At 41.2% G+C, this 23,576-nt stretch overlaps 1 protein-coding gene across 3 annotated transcripts in view; it reads left to right on the top strand.

Moving 5' to 3' along the window:
* Positions 1-10,105: 10,105 nt before the first annotated feature.
* The window catches only part of EGFLAM (EGF like, fibronectin type III and laminin G domains), a 72,873-nt gene continuing 59,402 nt past the window's right edge, over positions 10,106-23,576 (top strand). For all 3 annotated transcript variants that reach the window (XM_088054338.1, XM_014257019.2, XM_088054337.1), the window contains exon 1: positions 10,106-10,281. In XM_088054338.1, coding sequence (XP_087910464.1) covers positions 10,173-10,281 — 109 coding nt within the window. In that variant the 5' untranslated portion in view covers positions 10,106-10,172. The remainder of the gene's footprint in view (positions 10,282-23,576) is intronic.

Here is a 23,576-nt window from a genome sequence, read left to right as displayed (position 1 = left end):
AAGACTTGAGACAGTTTTACGTACACTACCATGGGCGTCACGCATGATGAGAGCGCACAGCTTTGACGCTGCTTTTGGCCGCACCGGAGCTCCAGGCTAGCTCGACAGTACCACTCCGGCACAGGCAGTCACCAGGAGTGGGGAAGTGCAGGGGAAGGGCGATCCCACTGCAGAACCTTCAGAGCACCGAATCCTGCCGGGCTCTGCCAGATCAAGCATCGTGCGTGGTGGCAAAAGGAAGGAGACTCACTCGGCCGTACTTCCCAGGAACAGGTTTATTCAGGAGAGGGGATCAGCACAAGGATCCGGGCTGGGACAAAACAGCACCGAAGAGAGCCCTGAGCACCTCTGTGCATGGGATTTTATCTCAGGGGCAGGCACAGTCCAGGGTCCAATGGGAGCTCACGGAGGGAGGGGTAAGGGGAGGAGGTTACAATGTCAGGGACCAATGGGGATACAAAGAAGGTGGGAACATAACACAACAACCAATAACATGTCTAGGAAGGGATGATATACATGGAAGGAGCTGGAAGGAGAGGTGGGGTTTATGATGATGGATGGGGAGATGGGGCAGGGTAAAGGTGATTGACAGGGAACATTCAGGAAAACCGGGAGGGGTTTACATAACAGACAAATGGAACCAACCAAAGCAGTAAATGGGGGAGAACCAGGAACATGTCAAACAGATGAAATAATAACAATTTTAACAGAACTGAATAAACATACTACAACATAGCTTCCCTGCACAGAAACCTTCAAACACCTTCAGAGTTATGGTTACATCAATGGAATAGTACCCTCATCCCCTGAAACTGCATTGCAGATCAGCACCATTTTCCTTGTACTGCTTTGCAGCCCACCAAGACACTTGGAACCTGAAATACCACAACATAGTCATTATAAAAATAGATAAGATAGATGATGACATTTCCTACTCCATAAAATCTGCTGCTCTATGACTACTCAAGAGTTCATTTGGTCATGTGGTCTTAGAGAAACAAAGAATCTCCCAGGTCCCTTATGTTAGCTGCCTGGGCAGTTCTTTTGCCAGTGACTGCACCAAGCAGTCACCCTTAGCAGTCACAGTTGAACTTGTTCCTCTAGAATTTTGTGGAACCTAGATATTGCCCTATACAGGTAAAGCAAAAGGAAATTGCTGTTTTGTTTAAATCATCTTTCAGCCTAAAATTAAGAATCATGACTTTAGGATGAGTACCTCAGTAACCCACTGTTCTCATACTTGCACAAGCAGGGGGCTTTTATAATGACCAGAAAGATTTGAGATCATGTTGAGTTAAGCTTGTGAAATAAATAACACACCTTGTGAAATAATTAACATTTTTTTTATTATTATCATTATTTTCTTAGTCAAAAAATAAAACAGTTAAAAGGTTTCACAACTTATACACCTTGTAATTCTATCCTGGTGGTGTTGGTGCCTTTATGGCTGGACCTACAAGCTATTTTTATATAAACATTATTGCTCTGCTAGGGCAAACACTTAAAACTGCTTTTAAAGATGTCTTAAAAAATTATGATTTTCAAAAGCTCCTTAGAGGCTTGTCAAGCTGTGAGACAGCTGGAGTTACCTCTATGGTATTTTCTCTCTGTTTCAAAACAGCAAATTAATGTGTTGAAAGTGACGTTTTCAGTGATCTTTAGAAAGATACAGAGGAGGAATGTGTTACATGAATCAGTGATCAAAATTAGTTGGAGACCTCTTTTATATTCATGTAAACTGAGTGGACCATGTGATATACCTACAAGAGAGATTTTTAATTTCGGGTTCAAGAGGTAAACTGGTATATGATGCTATATCCATGGCAATGTGTTAGAACACTCAAGACCATGACAAGTTACATGGCACTCATTCAGCAGTTTTCTTCTTGAGTTGGAAAGAAAAATTCAACTTTAAAAACTTTCGCTTTTTCCTCCAGTGCTTATGTTTCCCTTTGGAAGGAGGAGAAGAGACTGACTGAGTGAAAGTGAACTAGCAGATCCTGTAGTCTTCCACTTCTTCAATAACCTTCCCAGAAGTGTCATTTCTTCTGCAAATTAATCTTTTAGTGCTCTTTCTGGCAAATAAGAAGAAAATTATATCCCAGAGTGTTGTACAGCCCTTCAGAAGGGCCTTGACAGGCTGGAAAAATGGACAGAAAATAGCAGTTTGAAATTGCAGGTTCCTGCACCTGGGGAAGAACAACTTTGGGTACCAGCACAGGCGGGGGCCCAACCTGCTGGAAAGCAGCTCTGTGGAGAAGGACCTGGGGGTCCTGGTGGACAACAAGCTGTCCATGAGCCAGCAGTGGCCTGGTGGCCAGGAAGGCAAATGGAACCTGGGGTACCTTAGGAAGAGCACTGCCAGAAGGTCAAGGGAGGTGATCCTGCCCTGTTACTCAGCTCTAGTGAGGTCTCACCTGGAGGCTCTGCTCAGTTCTGGTCTCTGGAGCACAACAGAGACCTGGAGCTCCTGGAGTGGGTCCAGCAGGGAACTGCAAAGGTGGTGAAGCACTGGAACATCTCTTGTGAGGAAAGGCTGAGAGAATCAAACCTGTTCAGCCTCGAGAAGGGACAGCTGAGAGGGGACCTCATCAGTGTCTGTCAGTGCCTGCAGGGAGGGGTCAGAGGAGGGACCAGGCTCTGCTCAGTGGTGCGAGGCAGCAGGACATGAGACAGCAGGCAGAAACTGATGTACAGGGAATTCCACCTGAACATGAGAAAAAACTTCGTTAAAGTGCAGTGACTGAGCACTGAGACTTTCTCTGCAGATTACCCACAGGGGCTGTGGAGTCTCCCTCACTGCATTTGTTTGGATGCAATCCTGTGCCGTGTGCTCTGGACCCACAGTGGTCCTTCTAAGCTAACCCATCCTGTGATCCTGTGATTCTGAAATCCAGATCACAAATGTGGGAAAAATACCCAGGGAAATTATATCCTATGCAAGAGATCTACACCTACACACCAGTCTGTGAAGTTAACAGAGGATACATATTATATTAAATACTGGGTGGGGACATGATACATATATTATTATATTAAATAGAAAAACAATGAAAGACAATCTTTGAAGTCACTTTTCTTTGAGGTCAGCAGAAGGACTGAAATGGGAAAACAAATATGAAGATACTGCCATGAGCTCCTCAAAGCTTTGTGGATCATCCATTTTTCTTTCTATTATCATCATCATGAAAAGACAGAAACCCCATCTTTTTTCCAACTCTTCCCAAACTTACAAATAATATTTAATATTTTATACATATAAACTTTATGAGTGTCAAATCAAGTTTGTAGGAGTGCATTTCTTGCTTCTGCTGCTTTTCATTGCATTTACCATAGGTCCAAAGAACTGACTTTGCAAGAGAACAACTTGATCTGCTAAATCACCAGGAATAACCCTGGGAATTATTGATTTATCTGAGGTGAAAGGGTGAGAAATATGTATAAAAATATGCTTATATTCTTAGGTGACAATTGTTTTGAATTTTGGTCTTTGTGCTTCTGCTGCTTCTTTATGAGTTAAATAAAGGACGCTATAAAGAGTGTTCGAAATCAAAACAGTGCTTTCCCCACCTTACCAAAACACAGCCAAGGAAGACAAAAGGAGAAGAAAAGCAAAGTTATTAAAACAGGAACCTACAAATCCACAAACAAATCTGACAGAAAGAATAAATAAATAGCCTTCTCATAAATAACAAGTGTCAGGTTTAGCTCTTATAAGCTACCACATGTGTTGCTGGGCCCCATTTCCAAGGGGCTCCTTTGCTTAAGAATCTTCCAAACTTGTAGTTAAATTTACTCAGACTGGTCTTTGGAGATTACTTTGGACATCTATAGCACACGGACACCCTAATCTATGACCAAAGAGCTGTCAGATTTTTTGCTACAGGAGTCAGAAAAAAGTAATATTTACCAAAATAAACTACAGGACTACATTTTAGGATTTGAGCACATAGGCTGCAGCATCCATTTTGGAGTGCACACATGTGCTTGCTCCTGATCACATTTATTTTAAATTTAAAAAAAAATAACAAAGTTGGCCCACAAACAGAACACCAATTGTTTATTCTGTGTAATCCTATTTTAATAGTGTAATGCATACTAGTTCTTAACTATAAATTATTATAAATTACTGTAAGTTATTACAATTTATAAATATAGATTTTCTTAATTATAAATATACTGCAAAGTGTGACTAATAAAAAATGTATAGTGTATTAGGGAAGAACACTTGATAACATGATAAGTACTAACATGACATAAAAAAAAGTGAAAATGAGTGGGAGCAAAAAAGTGAAGACTACAATGAGGAATGCAATGGTTTACACTGGCCAGATGACTGCAAGGCTATCACCACTATTTTTCTTGTTGCTCATCATCCTCCAATCCTTCGCTTTTGTTCTCAGTGCTTACCTCTGGCATGCTCGGAAGTTTGGGCCACAACAAGGCCTTTCTATGTTATCTCTTGGTCTCTGTGCATAGAACTACAGGTCTTGGCTGTGGTTTGCAAGTCCTGGTGGAGTACAGGTAACCCATGGAATGTATTTAAAACATGTATATATTTATAAAATGTATATAAACCACCCTGAAATGTCAAGCAAAGAGATGGAGGGACCAAAAAGTAGCCTGGAATACAGCAGGAGGCAGGGAGGTTAGGAGAAAGAGGTGACAGCATGTGAATGAAGGTTGTAAAGACTCTTCTCTGTAGCACAGTCATAGCTTGGAGGTGCTCATGTGTGCTTTCTGTCAATGCTGCAGAGAGTCCATATGAGAGACAATGGAGGACAGAAAAAATCTGAGCCCTTGGAGAAGCTGATGGACTTAAAACTGTCAGTTTGGATAATAAATATATGTGAAATATTTATTGATGTGACAAGAGAATCTGATGCTGTTAGTTTGGTCTTTTCAGTTTTCAGTGTTTAATACATGTCCATGTGTAGTATGTCTCTGATGTACAGTTGTTTCTATATTAAGATAAGACAAAGGGCAGGCAGGGATTGTTTTATGTTCCTTCCCCTAAATGAATGAAATCATTCATAGACTGTCTTATGGAAAACATAGAGACAGAAAGAGCCTTGAAGGCTCAGTTCAGATCCAGTCCTAAAATAAATAGATGGTGTCAGAAGCTAAGAACCTAATAGGATAAACTCATCCCTTCACTGTTTCAAGATAGTTTAAATTTACATAAACCTTTCTGTGTTTCCTAATAAAATCCTAAGGAAGAAGCCCTACCAATTCTGCAGGAAAACTAGAATTTCCATGACCCTTGTCCCTTGAGTTTGTTGGGCAGCCTGAACCTCCTAACCCATTCAGATGTATATTGGCTGTAGAGTATCAGAAACAGGACTACCCAAGACACTCTGTTTAGTGGAGCCAGAAAAAAACCACTTTATGCAGAAGAATTATGGCTGTGAGATATTGTCATATGCTCTGTATGCATGTCTATGCATTTTGTAAGTTAAGCAATTATTTGTTATAAAGATTAGAAGAAGCAACAAATATATTCACTTATGAAACATCACTGGTTTCTAATTTAATAATAAGATACAAATTACCATTGGTTTGTTTCATATTGCTATAAAACCAAATGTAACTTGCTAAATTAAAGTTTGCTGGTTTTAAGTGATATTACATTTGTGAGGTTTAATTTTGGAAGCTAGTAAGTAATAGTTCTTCCATTTTCCATAAATTTATAAAGTTACTAAAGTCAATAAAAAGATCTTTTATTCTATATAATTCTATTTAACACATACACAGATTGGTATAACTCTTAATCAGTATCTCATTGAAATTAATACCAGGATGGTGAAATAGATTGAGTGATCATAGCATACTAAAAGAACCTTAATAGGTCAAAAGTTTATGCTTTTCTTTTGAGAAGAGCCTATGAAAAACTCCTCACAAAAATCTAGAGTGGATCATGAACAAATTGACACAATGCTATGTATTTGGAATTTGTCTTTTAAAAAATTCTGGTTATTTAAAAAGAAGAAAAAAAAACAAAAAAGGAAAAAAAAAAAGAGGGAGGGAGAACAATAATTTCTTTAAAGCTTTAGGTAACGAGAAAATAATCCATTCTTCATAATTATGAAAACATACAGATTCCAAATGTCTTAATCTGTCCCCGATACGCTCATCATAAAAATAATTATAAAGGTATAAAATATCCCATTGCAACATGCCCCCCCCTCCCCCCCCCCCCCCCATTTTTACACGTCTATCTCAAAATACTTTTTCATTGCTTTTCTTTCAATCCTATTCTGGACTAAATGTATCCACATGTTGAGCAACTCTGGAAAATGTTACAAATTTACACTCCTCTTTCAAGTGAAGACAAGCTCCAAGGCAAAGACAAGGCTCTTTTACCCCCATGAATCACAGTGGAAAAGCCTGCTAACCTCACTGGCCAGATTCTTCTGCTACCCAGTCTCTCCATCTGCTCACTTAAATGCCCACAAACAGAGGTTTCCTTGCTTCTACCAAATAGTTTTGGGGTAAACATCCTGTTTTTTCTTCCACAGGGATTTATTGTAAAATCAGGTGTTGAAAATAAGTGTAGGAATCTATTTTTAACTATGAATGAGTAATAGTCTAGATGCCTACTAAACACGCTTTGTTTCTTAGAGGGTTCTGACATGCCAACTTTGAAATTTACAAAAAATAATGAAGTCCTCTTACACTGGACCTCCAAAATCTGAAAGGGACGTTATGGCCTTACTTGAAAATTTGGTGCTTTGCATTTATATCTGTTTTTACCTTTTCAAGGAAAAGGGGTGACTCTTAATTCTGACACTTGCAAATCACATGTTGATATAACATGCTAATATAATTGCAAGCTGAATCAAGTTGGTCCTTTTATAGCTTTTAGAGGGGTCTGAGTACATAGAAGTATGAAACACACTCTCTCCTGCCTTCCCAGAACATCATTCCTTGCATTGCTATTGCTGTATGCACATGCATTGCCTCTTAAGGAAGAGAGGTGAGGGGAAAGTTCTCTTTGTTGTATCCCTTTGCTTCACTGAGTAAGAAACAATGTGGACTGAAGTCTGATTCCTTCCCAGAGCTATAGAGCAAGAGAAGGAATGGAATATCCAACCCAAACAGAGGGCTAATATATCCAAATTCATGTGCTGGCTTAGTTATAATCTTCTCTGGTGGAGTAGATAATGCTGGAAAACTGTCTCCACCACCACTAGACTCCCAGGTTTATGGAGTTTTGAAAGACATGTCTCAGTTCTTTTCAACAAGTTTTTACAAACACTGGAGAACCAGGCATATGATGGATATTTTTCACATCTACATCTTCTCAGGAACAAAAGAAAAATCTCAGCACTAGTATAGAGATGGGTCTGAGGCTGAATCCAATTACAGACCACTGATTAAAGTCAAATCCAGACAGAACAATTTTCAGGTGAGGATAAGGAGAAGCAGCTGGATGAATATGCAGAAAAGAGGTATCATTAGTAACTGTGTTTTTCTGGTAGAACAGAGTCCTCCATGACAAAAGTAATTTTTCATCTGTAAGATAATGATGTATTTTACAAGTTGGTCTGACACAGGCACAAAACTCAGCAACAGTCTAACCTCCCAAAACTCATCACTGTCAAAAGTTCATGTAACTCTTTACTCATCTTCCCATCGCACAGATCAATGAATAGCAAGGCATACATTTATCTTATAAACAAAATTCTAAGCCTTAATTCTATACACTCCACTAAAATGCTTCTCTTGGAAGAGAGAACCATTCTTTGGACAGAAGTTGCATTAACAAATGTGTACCAAGTTTTATTAATTTTTATCAGTATGCTACTGGAAGAGAACAGGGACTATGCCAATGAGGAGACTGTAAAATCTTGTCAGTGAGAAAGCCGCTAGGACTCATATTGTTATTTAGAGGGAATTCAATAGGCTAGTGGTGGATTACCTTTGTTGGTAGGATTTTCAGGAAGAGCACCTCTCCATACATCCAGAACTTAATATCCTGCTCCATCGCAGCAGAAGGCAAGTTGCCAACTTGCATGGCTGCAGAGATAATCTCCCAAAAGGGTAATTAAAATTTAAAAATCTGTCTGAACCTTATAACTGCCTGAAACTCAGCAGTATCAGCTTCGGTGTTCCAATCATTTTGGCCTCAATACGTCCAATTACAACTTAATCACAGAATACTTTGTGTAGATATGTAAGAAGACAAACTACAGTGGTATTATGAGTACTGCCAGAAAAGAAAGTCATAGGAAAGAAATGGGGGAGTGAAAGAAGGGAGGAAGGAGATCAAATAAGAAGAAAAGCAGAAATTGTAATGAATTTGATGACAGCACACTGTACAAACCACAATTACTTGGAGTGTATATAAAGGACAGGCTTTGCTTTTCTCCATCTTTGGCTGTGATCTGCTTGCCATTTTTGCCAATGAGTGAGCAGTCCATGTGCCTTTTGGGCAAATACGGAGTCCAGAGTTTGTTCACTGCCCTGTGAACTGCAGTTTCACAGCACACCACAGTTACTGACCTTGCCAGGAATTCCTGCCGTGAGTCCTGCACTTCTCCTACATGGACTGCAATTCCTCTGTGTCTGCAAAGGCAGGCTGATAAGAGTGTGAGACAGACATACCACTGGCATCTCAATCACGCTAACAAAACTATTCCTCATCTTTAATCCTGTAGCCTCGAGCATACTCTCCTGGCAATGATCACTGTGAAACTTGGATGCTGCCCTTTCTAAGGGGACCAGGTTTCTATCTCCTTTCCTTGTCCCTGACGTAGGCAAGGGCTGTCCTCTCTACTGTCTCCTGTGAAGGCTTTGATTACTGCCTCCAACTCCTTCATGAGGAGCTTGCAGTGCTTTTACATGATAGGGGCTCAAACTCCCTTCCTCTTAGCTTCTGGCCAAAAGGACTTCATCACCATTTCCTTGTCTCCTCTCATACCCTAAAAGGGTACAGCTTTCCTTATTTTCCTGTATCAGCATTGTTCCCACAGAGAGACAGTTTTTCTTCTGATCTCTTCCTGGCTTTTCTCCTCATGTCATAAAATTACAGCATGGAACACATTGAATAGAGTATCTGTTTTACAGATTCACAAGAGACTGTGTAAACATACATGATTTATATGGCCATCAAACCCACTGAAAGTTATCAAAGTAAACAGCAAAATAAACAAATGAAGCTAATTTCCAAACTGAAACCCACATAAACCCTCAAGACAGAACAACTCTAGTGTTTCAGGGTTTATACTGATCTCTAACTAACCAAGTTAGGATGAGACCTGGAGCAGAGGGCAGATAATCTCATGTCTGCTAATACTAAGATTCTGCAATTCCTTCTGTCTTTTAAATTTCAGAGATGGGATACTGAACCAAATTGATTCGGTCTTTCATCCCACCAACGTTTCATTGCTCTGAAAAGATGCTTTAGATTTCTTGTTTATCTCAGTTTTTTTTCAGGTATCATCAAACTCCAGAACTTACCTTTGCCTTCCTCCCCCAGCCCTTCCCATCTCCTCTAATCTCTACTATATTAGTCTGAGTGGCTGGATAGGTCTCAGCCTCCATCTGGGGGGGATTAAACTTAATTTATCCTCTTAATTCAGCAACAATTTCCTCACCAAATCCTCTTCCTAGCTTCGCCTTAGCCCCTGCAGTTGGCTAGCATTTCAGCCCCATACCTTCGGGGAAAAAAAAAAGGGAAGAAACCCTGGTCAAATGCCGCAGCTCCCTGGGGAGGGCAGCACCGGAGTTGGGGTCCCCGCTGAGGAAAGGGTGGCACACTGCCCCATGGAACCCAGGGTTGGCCCCTGAGCGCGCTCCCCGCGGGCAGGGCCGGCTGCCGAGTGACCCCGCCGGCACGGGGGTCTCCCGGCAGGGGACGCCGCGACCCCTCCGGCGGGGCTGGGTCTGCAGAGCCGGGGCGGCGGCGGCCCGCGGGGGAGGTGCCGAGCCGTGCCCCACGCCGGGCGGCCGTAATCCCATCAAAGGGCCGGACCCAGCCTCCTCCCCCCTTCTCTCCGTCCCTCCCCGTCCCTGCCCGGCGCGCATCCCAGCCCCGCTGTCCGCTCCGCGCCGGCCCCGGCTCCGCTCCGCACCGGCTGCCGCCCGGAGGGGGCGCGCGGCGCCGGCGGGGCCCCTCGCCCGCGGCCCCCGGCCCCAGCTCCCCGCTCGGCCGGGGGGACTCGGCGCACATGGAGGTGCCGGGCGGCTGTCACCGCCGCTGCCTCGCCTTGGTGCTGCTCCTGGCTTCGTGCATCGGGTGTGCGGCCACGCCGCGCAGGAACATCCCCCGCCGGCAAGGTAGGACGGGCGGCAGCGCCAGACGACGGGTGCCCGCCCCGCGACACGCTTACACCGGCCAAGTTCCGCGTCCCTTTAGCACTGGGGCTGTCCCGGGTCGGGCACAGGCGGCGGCGGGGCCGGGGGGCAGCCCTCGGTGGGCAGCGGTCCCTGAGGTCCGTGAGGGTGGGCTGGGGTCGGGCCGCCGCCGCCCCGGTCCCTGAGCGCGCCGGGGAGCTCCGGGGGCCCGGCGGGGCCGCCGCCGCTCCTCGCCCTACCCCGCGAGCTCCTGCCGCCCTCTCAAGGGGAAGAGAGGATGTCCAGGCACTGGCAGGGACCCCTGAAGTTGCGGGGTCGTGTATGACCAGTTTTCTCCCACGTCTTACTCCGAGTGCCGGTGGGATCTCTCGATTTACAGACCAGGACCAGACTGCAGCTACTGCGGAAGAAATCGGCAAAAAAATGTGTCCATTTTTCCCTGGATCCCGTCACCTGCGGTATGGCGTGAGCAGTTAGAAGCCAGGTGAACCTCCAAGCCAGTCAGAGGTGACCTGTCGGGAAGGCTGTTCCGTGGCTGCGACATTTCTATGTGCGGCAGTGCACACATAGACACAGAGTAGTAAATGTGAAAGAAAAATTACTAGAGAAGCAATGATTTTGTCTCAGAAATGTAGCTATCGTGTACCGAGCATGATGTGGTGTGCCTTCTGGTCCTGTTCCTGGCTGAGTGCTGTCTGTGTCCTGTGGGAGAGTTCCCACAGCTGTCGGCGGCAGGTTTGCATGCTGATCAAGGAGGTCCTGCACGGTCCTTAGAGGCTGAAAGTTAAAACCCTGAGTCTGTTAAAACCCTTTTACAGTCTGCAGCATATGAAACAGTAAGGTAAAACGTAAACAATGAGATGAGACACAGTGCACAGTGAAGTTTGACGTTCTGTATACTTTACAAACTGCGGTGCTAAGAGAAGATAACTACACCCAGGACTGTCTCAAACACTGGGACTGTCCTGGAGTCTTTGTGACTGACTCTTATCACTGTGTTTGCTGAGAACAATTCAATTGAAAATACAAAAAGTTTAGTAAGTTCTGCCTCATCTCATGAAGAGTTTGTAGCTTCAGATCCCTTTTTTATCTATCCCACAGTATTGAAAGATTTTTATTGCTGGTTTTTAGAATCACTATTGTGCCTTTTCTTGCTCATTTGAGAAGAAAACAAATACCCGTACAGTTGGAAACTTAATACTTAAATACAGCCTGAGCTTAAAACCCTTACTGGACAGATGGCTAATTTTGCTAGTCTGACCTTGTCTCTTAGGGATCTAGTCCCATGATCCTTGGTTGTCATAATAACCACCATTAAGTACCAGAGGAAATTAGGCAGACAGTCATTGTGAATGAGATGATTAGTAGCTTGCATTAAGAATGCTGGATATGTGAAGTTGGGGAGGCAAATGTATAAATATTTTAAAGTATTCTTTGACTGTTGTACTTGTTTCCTCTAGTCACAGCAGAATGGCAGACCTGGGGAAAATATATTTCTGTGCATTAAATTAAAACAGTTTAAAGCTTGGAAACTAATTGTAATGTTGTGAAGGAAATGAATTAATATGTTAGTATTGTGTTTACCTTACTTTTGTAAGCACACATTTTATGTTAATTTTTTATAACACAAGTCAGATTCACTGACTGATTCAATCATTCCTTTCTTGCTTCTTTTGCTGTATAAGAAGTAATGAGTTTTATGGGGCAAATTTTTTTCAAAATCTACAAACATTTGAAAATCTACTTGTAGCAAGATTCAAAGAGGGGAATCCCCCTTTTCAGTAGATATCTATCTATCCATCTATCTATCATCTATCTATCTATCTATCATCTATCTAATTTTATATATATATATATATATATAATTTAACTCCCATCTGCGTTTTGCAGGGAGTGTTGGAATTGAGGACTCCCAAGAATCCCGTGACTGGGTCCTTACTATGAAACATTGCTCTCAAAACACTCAGGACAGGTGAAGTTTCAGGTGGCTGGAACATCTCTGCCTTGTTCTGCAGCATATCATATGCTGGGTGGTTAACAGTAGAAAAGAACTATCATTTACTCACACATCCAAAATGACACATTCAGTGAGCAAAGAAGAGACAAGATAGTAAAAAGTTCTTTAGGATCTTTTTTCTTTCATTTTGTCCTTTTAATAGTGATAGAAGATAGATTGTACAGGAATTTTAACTGAGATGGAAGCAAGAGGTTATATCAAGAGCGAAATCATAAAACTAGTTGATCTTCAATAACAGAAGCTGACTTGGAGGTCCTGTGGATCAAAAGAAAAAAATGGTAAAATGGATCTCCATTCTTCCTAAGTTTCAGTTTAAGGCTTAGCTTACAAAGATCCGTTTTGTAATGCCAAGAAAGCAGCAAAGTCAGAAATCTGTTTGTGAAGTTAAAAATATATAGTAAAAGTCCCCCAAATGCAACTTCTTAAATTAATCTTCAGGGTAAAAGGCTGTTGTACTCAAATACAAGACATTCTGATGACTGCTAAAATCATTTGAACATTTATTTACAGTTACATAATACATTTTCTGGAGACAAGGAAACGGGATGACAGACTCTTCGGGAAGGGCTTAAAACAAATCCTTAGACACTGTGTGGTGAATAGTATAGCTGGGAACAGATTAGCCTGGGATTCTCTATATCTTGTATTCCCAGAAGCTGACACTCATGCTGCTGCTTTCACATTGTTTTCTTGCTTTTGCCTTCTGCAAAGACACAGGTAGGTTTTGCCATCTCTGTTTCAAGTTTCAACTGGTTGAAACTGGTTGAAGAATAGGGAGTCTGAAACTAGCTCCCAATGTGTTACTCTGCTACTAATATAAACACAGCATTTAATTTTAATGGTTGTCTGATTTTAGGGGAAAGAGTTAACCTGTCTTGGGTGTTCATAGAATAAAGTTGTTGCACTGTATTGCACTGTGCTTCTTTAGTAACAGTGTAAAATTCCAACGCCCTGTAGAATAATAAAATGGGTAAGTTGGTCTGTATGGAGAATAAAAATAATCATATCTGATGCTTAGGAATGCTTCTTTTATAAATATATTATGTTTGCCAGCTAATATAAATAAAGAATTTGGCTTGTATCTCTTTCCCAGATGTCCATAGCAGTAGACATCACCGGCTTTCTGTGTAAGTGCTGGAGGAATCAGACCAGTTAAAGTCTGAAGACTTTACAAGAGAGTAGCACTCAATATCAGGGCCAGAGTTTCAAAAGAGTACAGATCCTTGGTCAGCATTACAGTAAATGACTTTTTTTTTCCAAAGGATTTGGTGCTGGGATACTTGAATTCTTTAGAAAATCTGACTATAATAAGAGCTGCTACATAAAGAACACTTCTGAAAGTCTAGCCATATTTATGTATCAAAAAACTCAGCAGTCTTTGGGAAAGAAGGTGCTTATTTGAGTTTTTAAATATTAAAGTTTTTTGGAACAATAGGATGAATTCTCATTCACTGTCATAATAAATCCCACACATAAAGTGTGCAAGGGTAAGGTTGATTTGCTGCTGGATGTGAATTGTCTGAGAAGAGGAATGACTCTGAAGCTGAATGATCCCTAATGTGAGGGATGTAGAGCTGTCAGAGACACTACATATCTGTGAGCTAGAACTAATAAAGATGTGAATAATTCATTTGAGGGAAGATTAGTATCATCCTCTTACAATTTCAAAAATGTCTGATGTCTTCAACACCAATAGAATCAAACACTAATTATATATGTATTTGTTGTTTTTCACCTTCAGATATAAGTTGCATCACAACATTATGTGACATTGTCCTTTTGATTGGACTTGCTCTTGTACCTCAGGGGTCCATGGTAATACTTTGTGATAATAACTTTCCAGGGCAGCAATAGGAGTGCAGTGAATTAGTCCACTTGAGCATGTTACTCTCTGTGTCACTGTTACTCATTTTGAAGTATGTTTCCTGACTTTAGTTAGTCTCACTTGCAGCAAAATATCTTGTGCCCTTTCCACCATGAAATGGCTATCTTTGTCTGTACAAGGAAACTTTCAGTAAATGTTTTTCATTTGTACCATTTTGCCAATGCCACTGTCTGAAATGATTATTCAGACTTCCACCAATGTTCAGAAAGGTAAAATTAGCCAAGACGTTCTATACCACATGCTGGGGCTCAGAGTGATGCATCGGAGAGGAAGGGTTGTTTTGGAGTTAGGGCACTAGAGTGATCCTTTGGAAATCTTTCTGCCTTGAGGCTGTCACAGACTGTCTTCGATGGCTTGCCACTCCTTCACAGGAAAAATTTTCATTTTTAAAAATGGGATCAGGGTGTTTTTGTGCTTTTATCCTTTTCCTGACATGCCATTTTAAACAGTGGTAAGACTCCTATAGGGTGCTCATCACAGCTGTACCCCAATTTTAGTCAATGCTTCCAGGAAACAGTGATAATGTGTAGGTGATTTTCATGGTGTCTTCTGGTGTGCCTTGCAGAAAAAAAATCATCTTTTTCTCTCAGTGACACTGGACTAGACACAGCACTGTGTACTGTTTGCAGTTCATTAGACGTGAACACATTCAACAATTACACTCACCTTTAACTTAATGGCAGGGATTCTGAATGTCACCCAAAAAATATCCCGAAGAACAGAACAGTACCTTGTTTTCTTAAGCCAGAAAATTTCAGTGCATGATTTCTCTTCAGTGCCCTTCAAACTCATTGATTAACTGAGAGTATACTTGGAAGCTTGTAACTCCTCATATCATGCCTATATTGGAACTCAAAGCTTTGCGTGTTTCTATTTATGCTCTTCTAATGTGTGTTTTTGCTCTTTTAATGCTCTTTTAAATTGAAAATAAAATTAATTAAAAAAAGGTGACTATCATTGCTTCATGTCCTCAAAACAGTACTGATTGGACCTTTTCACGATTTCTCCATCACAAGGAAATGAAACTCTAAAATGCTTGTAGAAAGCTTTTCATATTAAAAAGTCATTAAAGAATATTAAAGATACCTGTAATCTAAGCAAACAGCCATGAATGGGTCATTGCAGAGTTTATCTCATTATTGAGTGTATAGCTGGGTGCCATATTTATCCATGAATGTGTGATAATATTTATCTATGAATGTGTGATAATGTTCTATGATCACATAACAAAAGACTTCCTAAATCACAGGGACACAGGAGATTATGTTAGATGTCTGAATTTGAATGAAATTTCTTAATTGTTTTCTGTGCAAACCAATGATCTATCTAAAAAAAAAATCCCACAAACCAAACAAATCCCCAAACCTGTTCTTCATTACTAATTCCAGCTGAAAGGAAATACTTTTGGGTAAGACTAGGCAAGATTTGATTTCCTTTTATTTTTACTTTTAGTGAAGATGCTTACACATGACAATCAAATGAGTTTCTTCATATAACATGACCATCCAAACCACAGCAAAAGATCAACATTACTTTTTCAAACATTTCAGAGCCACTGAGCTGAGAACAAGCACACCAGAATTCATCTTTGAAAGTTACTGCTTCAGGAGGGCATAAGCCACTGAAAATTGAGGGCTTAGGGGGAAGGCTTCAGCAGAACCAGGTACCTAACTCAAACCTAGATAATGATACACTGTGTGATGATCCATAAAATTCTGCAGGTGAGAGGTGTATAGTGTGAAATACACCAAGTTCCATGCCAGTTCTTCTGTTGAACATAGGGTAGCTAAACCCAGGAGTAAAGATTACTGTTGACGAAAGTCCCTCAGGATATCAGCCTCTAATGAAAAAGGAATCCACAAAATATTGAAAAGGGAGGCCTTTCTTCATAAAGAAGGGGACAGTTATATGATTGTCAGCAAAAGGGAAAAACCTTTTCTTCTCTTGGGTTGGATCCCTGCAGGTTGATAGCCAAAATGCATTGGCTTTCTTTTCTTAAAAAGATGTCTCACTCAAGCATCGCCAAAGTTATCCTGGATAATTTTTCAGAGCTAGGAAATATGAACCATATGCAGGTACTGGCATCTGAACATGGCTTTCTGAGTGTATCCCCAAGTATGATAGGATGTCTTTCCCCTTATATGTGTTAACCTTACAGCTAATGAGCACTTTTTATATAACTGTGCAGACAGCAGTTGTGTCAAGAACAGTTCTTCTGAGAAGCAGACACGGACGGAGTGGTTCTGAGTTCCCCACGTCCTCAGAGAATAGTCAGTCCAGTATTATTTGCACAGAAAGATCTCTGAAGCTGGAAGAATCCCAGCACAGATTATCCTTCACACCTCTCTCAATTTTAAAAGTAGTTTGAAATTTCTGGCTTCTATGAAAATTATGGTATGAATCAATATATATCAGTACATTTGCAACTTCCAAATTGTTTTTCTAAAACGATGGGAAATGAGTGTCCTATGAGTTTTGATCATACTTCTTTCAAATACAAAAATCATTCTGATCTTTCTGCTGTGCCAGAGGTATTGTTTCACATACAAAGTTTTAAATCAAGACTGGCTTTGTGTTACTGGGCTCAAAAATCTTCTGATAAAAAATCCTAAGGGCAAAAATTATACAGTATTTCACTCAAGTTTAATTGCTTTTATGCATGAAAAAAAATCAACTAGAATATCATTCTAGGAAAAAAAAAGCCAAACTATGAACAAAACCTGTCAAACTGTAGATGATGGAAAGTACGTGTCTAGGACCAAAATTTTTGTGTTTTAATTAGAGATTGTAGAAGCCAGAATCTGTTCCTTGGAACTGAAATGTGAGGTCTCTTTCATATTCTGCTTTCTAGACAATTACAGGAGAAGGTAATATGTTTCCAAAAATAAGCAGGCATTTTATGAAGATGACTGTTTACAGAGATGTTGGCATTTCAGCTGATACTCCAGCCATGCATGGATTGATGTCCTGCTGGCATTTTTAGTTCCTGTTCCCATTTCATGACGTTCTCGTTCCCATGTGAACCTGTGGTGTGCAGGTTGCTAATGTTCCCATCTTAATTGATCAGTCACAATGGCAGAGTTGAACTTTGCAGCCAAGAACTGTTTCTCTGTTCATGTGCAAAAGGACTCACTCAGTAGGGTGAGATGGGAGCCTTTGAGCTCTCCTTTACCCCTGCAGAGCCATAGGGTCATAGGATGGAAGAAGAAACCTGCAGAAGCAATTCTCTCAGGGACTTCTGGACAAAGAACAAGACAGCTCTTAAAATAGGTTTAAAGGGGGAAAAAAACCAAGCTATTTGGACCAGCTTGGGCATGGTTTGCATGAGGTAGCCCTGGAAGAGGTTTGGGACAAGGGGTTGGACTCTACAGGCTGCAGAAGAGAGTGTGCCAGCAAAGCAGGGAATGCCTTGAGAGGATTAGGGAGCATTAGATACTAACTGTGTGGACATCATAGCTGTGCCTGGGTCATGGCTATTTTCTCCCTTATGTATTTGTTCCTTATGCTGCGATATATTTCCATGTCTCAGTGTCTCTTGCACCGAAGAGGGTTTTGTCCTTCCCTGTCACTCTCATATCCTGCTGCTTATTACTGGTTCTTTGAAAGCACAGGCCATGTCCCACACTAAATCAGTGCAGGAATTCAGGTTTAAAAAGGGCAGTTATTTCAGTCACTTAGTAGAGACAATTAATTTCTTCCAGTTCTACTGATAGTGCTGGTGAATAGAGAGACTTGCTGACTGCAGAAGGTATTGAAATGATCCCATTTCTTATAGAGGAACTGAGTTACGGAAAAAAAATCGTGCTGAGAAGATTTCCTTTGGAAGTAAAATACTTGTGGGAATTATACAAATGTATATACATGATAGAGCAGTGATGAAGATTTTCTCTGGTGTCCTGAGACAGGGCTGGAGGCAATGGACACAAAGGGAAAGCAGGAAATTCCCTTTAACATGAGCAAATAGTTTTTTTACTATGAGGGTGACTGAGAATTCAGCCTGAGAGGTTGTGGAGTCTCTGTCCTTGTAGTTATTCAAACCTCTTTATGCAAAGTCTTGGGCAACCTTGTGCGGCTGAGCCTGCTCTGAGCAGGGGTTTGGACTAGGTGATCTCCAAATGTGCTTTCCAGCCTCACTCCCTCTATGATTTTGCAGAGTGTCACAAGGATCTCCTGAAAACATCTGTTTCAGCTCTCAGGTTTAGCTTCCTTTGAGCTCTTCTCCACCCTGTCATGGACTGAAAACACCAACCAACCAACACCAACCAAGCTACTCTGCTTTCTACAGAGAAATAAGTGTTTTCTGGTGTTGTGATCAGTATAAAGTGTTTGATGTGAGGTAGCTACACTTTGTGTTGTGTAGCTCTATGAGGCCTGTGCCAGAACCTCAGAGATAACCAATCCACACTCTGATTTTTGTGATACTTTCTTGGGTGGGACCAGATCATTGTGTCCATGAATAATGAGCTTCAAAACAATTGCTCAGGACTAGAAGGATTGTGGGGACTCAATCATGCATGTTGTGTCCTCCCCCTGCACACTTGTTTCCTGTCACACAGTCTGTTTGGTCTTCTTTAATCTTTTTGCATGTGTGTATGTAATGCATGTGTGATTGTCTGATTGTAATTTTTTTTCTCTCTGACCATTTTTTAGGAAGCTCCCCTTTAATTATTTTCTTGTACCAAGTAATATGTTTCTTCAAGAGCTCTTTTGTTCTGGGTTTCAGCAAGAAAGAAATGTGTAGTGGGTGAAGTGAACCAATTAAGGTACATCAAGGAGAACACTTTTCAACTATTGTGAGCAATTTTGTCATGGGTTCCACTGAGATAATAAGATTTGGATCACAAACACCTGAAAAATAAGTGATATTAATTGATAAATTAAATATAAATTAAATATAAATAAATTTTCAAGTTATTTATTTGGCATGTTTACAATTTCACAGACTTTTGCTTTACGGAGTGCCATGGTTTGTGAAGCTCCTCCTGTATTTGTGCTTCCTAGCGCCTCAGATGCATAACCCATGAGACAAAAGAGGTTGGAGGAGATGCCAGGGTATGCTGCTGGAATGCTGGTTCCTAAGCAGCCTGTCCCACTGATTACTAAAATCTATTACACAGACAGGGTCATGTACCCTTGCTTGATTTCAGCTACCTTCTGGCACTCAAGTTAAATCTCTTAGACACGTTTTTTAGAAGTTACTTGGAAACTGCTGAAGCAGCTGATGAGAAGGCAGGCCATGGCAGGGCAGGCAGTGTACTGGCAGCAGGCAGGGCTAGCTGCAGCCTGCCAGTCACTGGGCACATCCACAGGGACAAGGCAGGTTGGAGCCCAGACAGGAAATCCCAAGCCAGGAAAAATGTTGAGCTTTACATTCAAGCAGTTTGTAGGCTGGAGAAGAGAGAAGTGAGCCTCAGTGCTGTCCCTTCTCCAAGAACAGGAACCTGGCCTCTGCAGACCAAGGTGCTGCAGGGATACCAGGAACTCGGATAGCCATGCCCCAGCACCGGGGCTTCAATGGGCAAAGCACGAGCCTGGTTTCAGAGGAGTGAATGTTACATTTTGACTCAGGCTTCCAGAAATGCACTGGAAGTTATGCAAGTAGAGTGTCTTGGTGGAGGTTTTTACAGGCATCTATACTTCATTTCCTCTGGAAGTGGAAAATGCTTCCATTAGGTGAAATATTTCACCAAGTTATCCAGGTGCAGGTGCAGGTTATGCACATATGCACTTGTCTGAATCAAACCAGCCTCTGATCAGTAATTATTAAAAACATAAACCTGTAAGAATTGCCTAGAGATTGCCTGGTGTGCTGAGTTTTGCCTGTGGCAAGTCAGATAGATACAAACTAGACCTTTGCTCAGAGGTATGATGTCCCCTGCTTTTTATAACCTTCAGCACCCGGAATTCTCCAAAAGTGTGTCCAGGGCACAACCATCCATAGCTAGAAATTTTAATATATATCTCTCAAAAAAGTTTTTTAAAAATGTAGTTACTGCTTTTCCTTTTCACTCCTGGAAGTCACTATTGCCCTGTGCAGAGCTCCCCTCCTCTCTCCTTCCCTTTGCTGCAGGTGGAGACTTTCTGGGAGCAGAGCCTTGCTCCAGGAAGGAGTGTAAGGAGAGAACTTCCCCTTGCTGCCTTTCTCTTCAGGGATCTGCAGGGCCAAGGTACAGCAGGAAAAGCCACGACAAAGTCACCAGTGACATGTTTGTTCTTAATGGGATTCGTGGTGTTGCACTGTAGCTTAAGTTCTGAGCTTTGTTGCCTTCATTCCCCTTCCCTGGGCTATTAAAATCCCAGTGACTGTCACCTCAGATGTCCCTGGGGCAGATAACAGATGCTATATAAGTATCAGCAAAACATCACATGAGTCCAAGCCTGTTATTTATTAAAATGCTGAGAGATTTTTTTTTTTTTTTTTTTTGCCTTCATTGTGGTTTCTTTTGCAGTATTTTTAAAGCACTAATGAAGGTCAGGTTAGTCTCTCCAAAGATTTGTGCACTGTGGTTTGAATCAAAAACCATGGTGCCTCTCTAGAGCTATGTTACCTGCCATCTCTGATGCAGGGTCTGATGCAGTGGTAGGTGATTCATTCAGAGAAACTACAATCAAGATTTTTGGTGCATGGATGTTGCTGCTCCGGGTGCAGAACCAGGACAGGCTGGTTGAGATTTTCCGGTTTCAAGTCCTTGTCCTTTGTAGTTGTTGTGGCTGAGAAATTCTTGCTCTCTTACGTACTGCTGCTGGGCAGTGGGAGCTGGAAGAGGCTTCAAAGAAATTTAAAGATGGCATATTTTTTTCATTTAGAATTTCCTGACCTTTTCAGTTTGTCATGTTGTCTTCCTTCCACTGTGGTGTTTGCATAACTTTTGGTCTGTAAAATGAAGGAAGCAAAAGACCTTATCACTGTTTATTGTTTAATAAATAAGAATCTCACCAATATCTCAGTGAGTGAATAGGCTGTTCTACACTTTGTTTCACCTCTTGGAGTGGACAAGCTTTTTTCCCTCAAAAGCAGCTATTACAATGATAAAACGCTATTTTAATAAAATTCATGGTGAGTTCTTTTGTGAATTGGTGAACACAAATAACGTTTCAAACAGAAGAAATTCAGAGCTCTTTCTGGAAACTGTTTTTTTTTTTTTCCTGAAAACTTCAATTTAGAATTAGTTTGAATAGGTTTTCTTGAGCTTTTTTTCCCCTATTTTCTTACATTGTATCATGTCAGTAGTGAAAACTGGCATTTCATCAACAAATTTCTCTTGTTTCATGGGACACAAATGGGAGACACTTCAACCTGGAAAATAAGGAGCCCTTCAGTCAGTATGTCCTAGCTGTTACCCACAGAGATTTAGAAGTAAAATAGTGAAATGCTTACACTCCATTCCTTGTCTTCTGCTCTCTTGTTAGGTGTAGTACAGAAAATGTAGTATAAAGGTTCTGATTTTCCAAACTAGAAACTCATAAAGATGAAATTAACCATCTGTTTTCTCTTAAATATATTACTGTATTATTTCATATGGCTTGTATCTGTGAATTATTTGCATATTGTTTCAGGATCTGCAAGTACCTGTGACTACCTGCATGCCTTGATACAGCAATCTCTAAAAAGAAAAGATTAAATTCAAAAGAAAATTAAAATTCTAAAAGAAAAATTTCTAACACAAATTCTTTCAGATATTCCATTCATCTGTATTTAAAATTTAAACTGTTTTCAATCACTATTATTTTAATCTAATTTAAAATTTGAATCAGTTTTGAAATTTGCTCTGAAATAATAGGACTAGTATTATATACTAGTAGGGATGAGCTTTATCCAATTCATCCAAAGTGCTTCCAATATGAAGTTTATAAACATTAGAAACGGATTTGGTTGGAAGTTGAGGGTTTTTTTATAACTGTTCACCACTATAGTAGCATTTTGGTGTCAGTCCATGACTAGAAGGGAGGAAGGAAGAGCTGTGCCTGCATAAGCAGTTTTTTTGCAGCAGTTGAAGGGAAGGATCCGGCTGAAGTGGCTGCTCGTGAGCCCTGCTTAAGGCCAGCATGGCTGTCTTGGGAGCAGAGGGTGGATTCATTGGAAGAGTTTCTACTGTTTCCTCGAGGTAACTGCACAGAATCACAGGGGCAGAAGTGACATTTCTGCTGGTGGGTTCAGTGATGAATGGCAAGGAGCATTCAGAGGCAGTGGTACATAGAATCATAGAATGGTGGAATGTTACGGGGTTGAAGGGACCTTAAAGACCATCTAATCCTGATCTCCTTGCAGTAGGGACACCTCCCACTAGGCTGGGTTGCTCAAGGCCTTATCTAACCTGGACATGAACATTGCCAAGATTGGGACATCCACAACCTCTCTGGGCAACCTGTGACAATGCCTCACCACCCTCACAGCAAAGAATTTAATCTCTTCATTGCAGTAAAGGTTAACAACACTGATTGGCCCAGAATGGGGGCCATTCCCAGGAGGCACACATTCTATCCTCCGGCCACCCTGATGGTAGCCCATGGGTGTTTAATAAATGGCAGAGGCTATTGTATGTGGCAGCGAGAGCCACAATGGAAGTGACATTTGTATTGATGGCATGAGCATTTTCACCATTTTTGAGTTGTTCTATGAAGCAAAAATTTAAATAATGGTCATTATTTTGAAATGGAAAAAATTACTCCATCTCAGAGAAAGTGCTTATGTATTCTTCAGCTTATTTGGAGAACTTGTTTGGTGACTTCTTTACTGGTTTGGTGGTTTTTGCATATTTTTAGAAGTACAGAGCCAAAGACATGTATAAATGGGAAGAAAAGTAGCTGTAAGCAGAAAAGTAAACACAACATGGTCAACTCAACATTGTTTATCTATGGATAAATCCTCATTAAGTTCTTGTGTTTGATATACTTCCACAATGTATAGTCAAAATATGTGTGAGAGTGCTCCTACTTGATTAATGGCTTCTTTGCATGGCACTGGAGTCATTGCTTCCACTACCATAAAAGCATTTTGGACAATATCAAACTGTCTGTGCCTGATAGGCCGGAAAGGAGGACGACTGTGTTTGTACAAGATGTGTTTATTGTTTATATAAATTGGCTCCTTGTTCTTTGTGACCAGAGCCAATCTCCATGCCTTCTTAGGTATTCACTGGACTGAACTGCAGAGGACACTGGCAGGGGGATCATCACTCAGGCAGATCTTCAGAACATGTACAAGTAGTGGATGTGTCTCACCCCCCTTGTCTGCAGATTCCCAATCCACAGGGTATAGAGGGGAGGAGGTTCTGTTGTGGTTTTGCACTGTACGTGGTGCTACCAGATTTACAGAGGTTTCCTGCTGAGTTTTGAGAAGAGTATTTCTGACCCCAGTTGTAGGAGAAGCTACAA

Source organism: Pseudopodoces humilis, chromosome 4 (assembly GCF_049639895.1).
Source record: "Pseudopodoces humilis isolate 2021_Gansu_Grassland_sample_001 chromosome 4, ASM4963989v1, whole genome shotgun sequence".
NCBI classification, from domain to species: Eukaryota; Metazoa; Chordata; class Aves; order Passeriformes; family Paridae; genus Pseudopodoces; species Pseudopodoces humilis.
The sequence above is the reverse complement of the archived record's forward strand: the minus strand, read 5'-3'. Positions and strand labels throughout refer to the sequence as shown.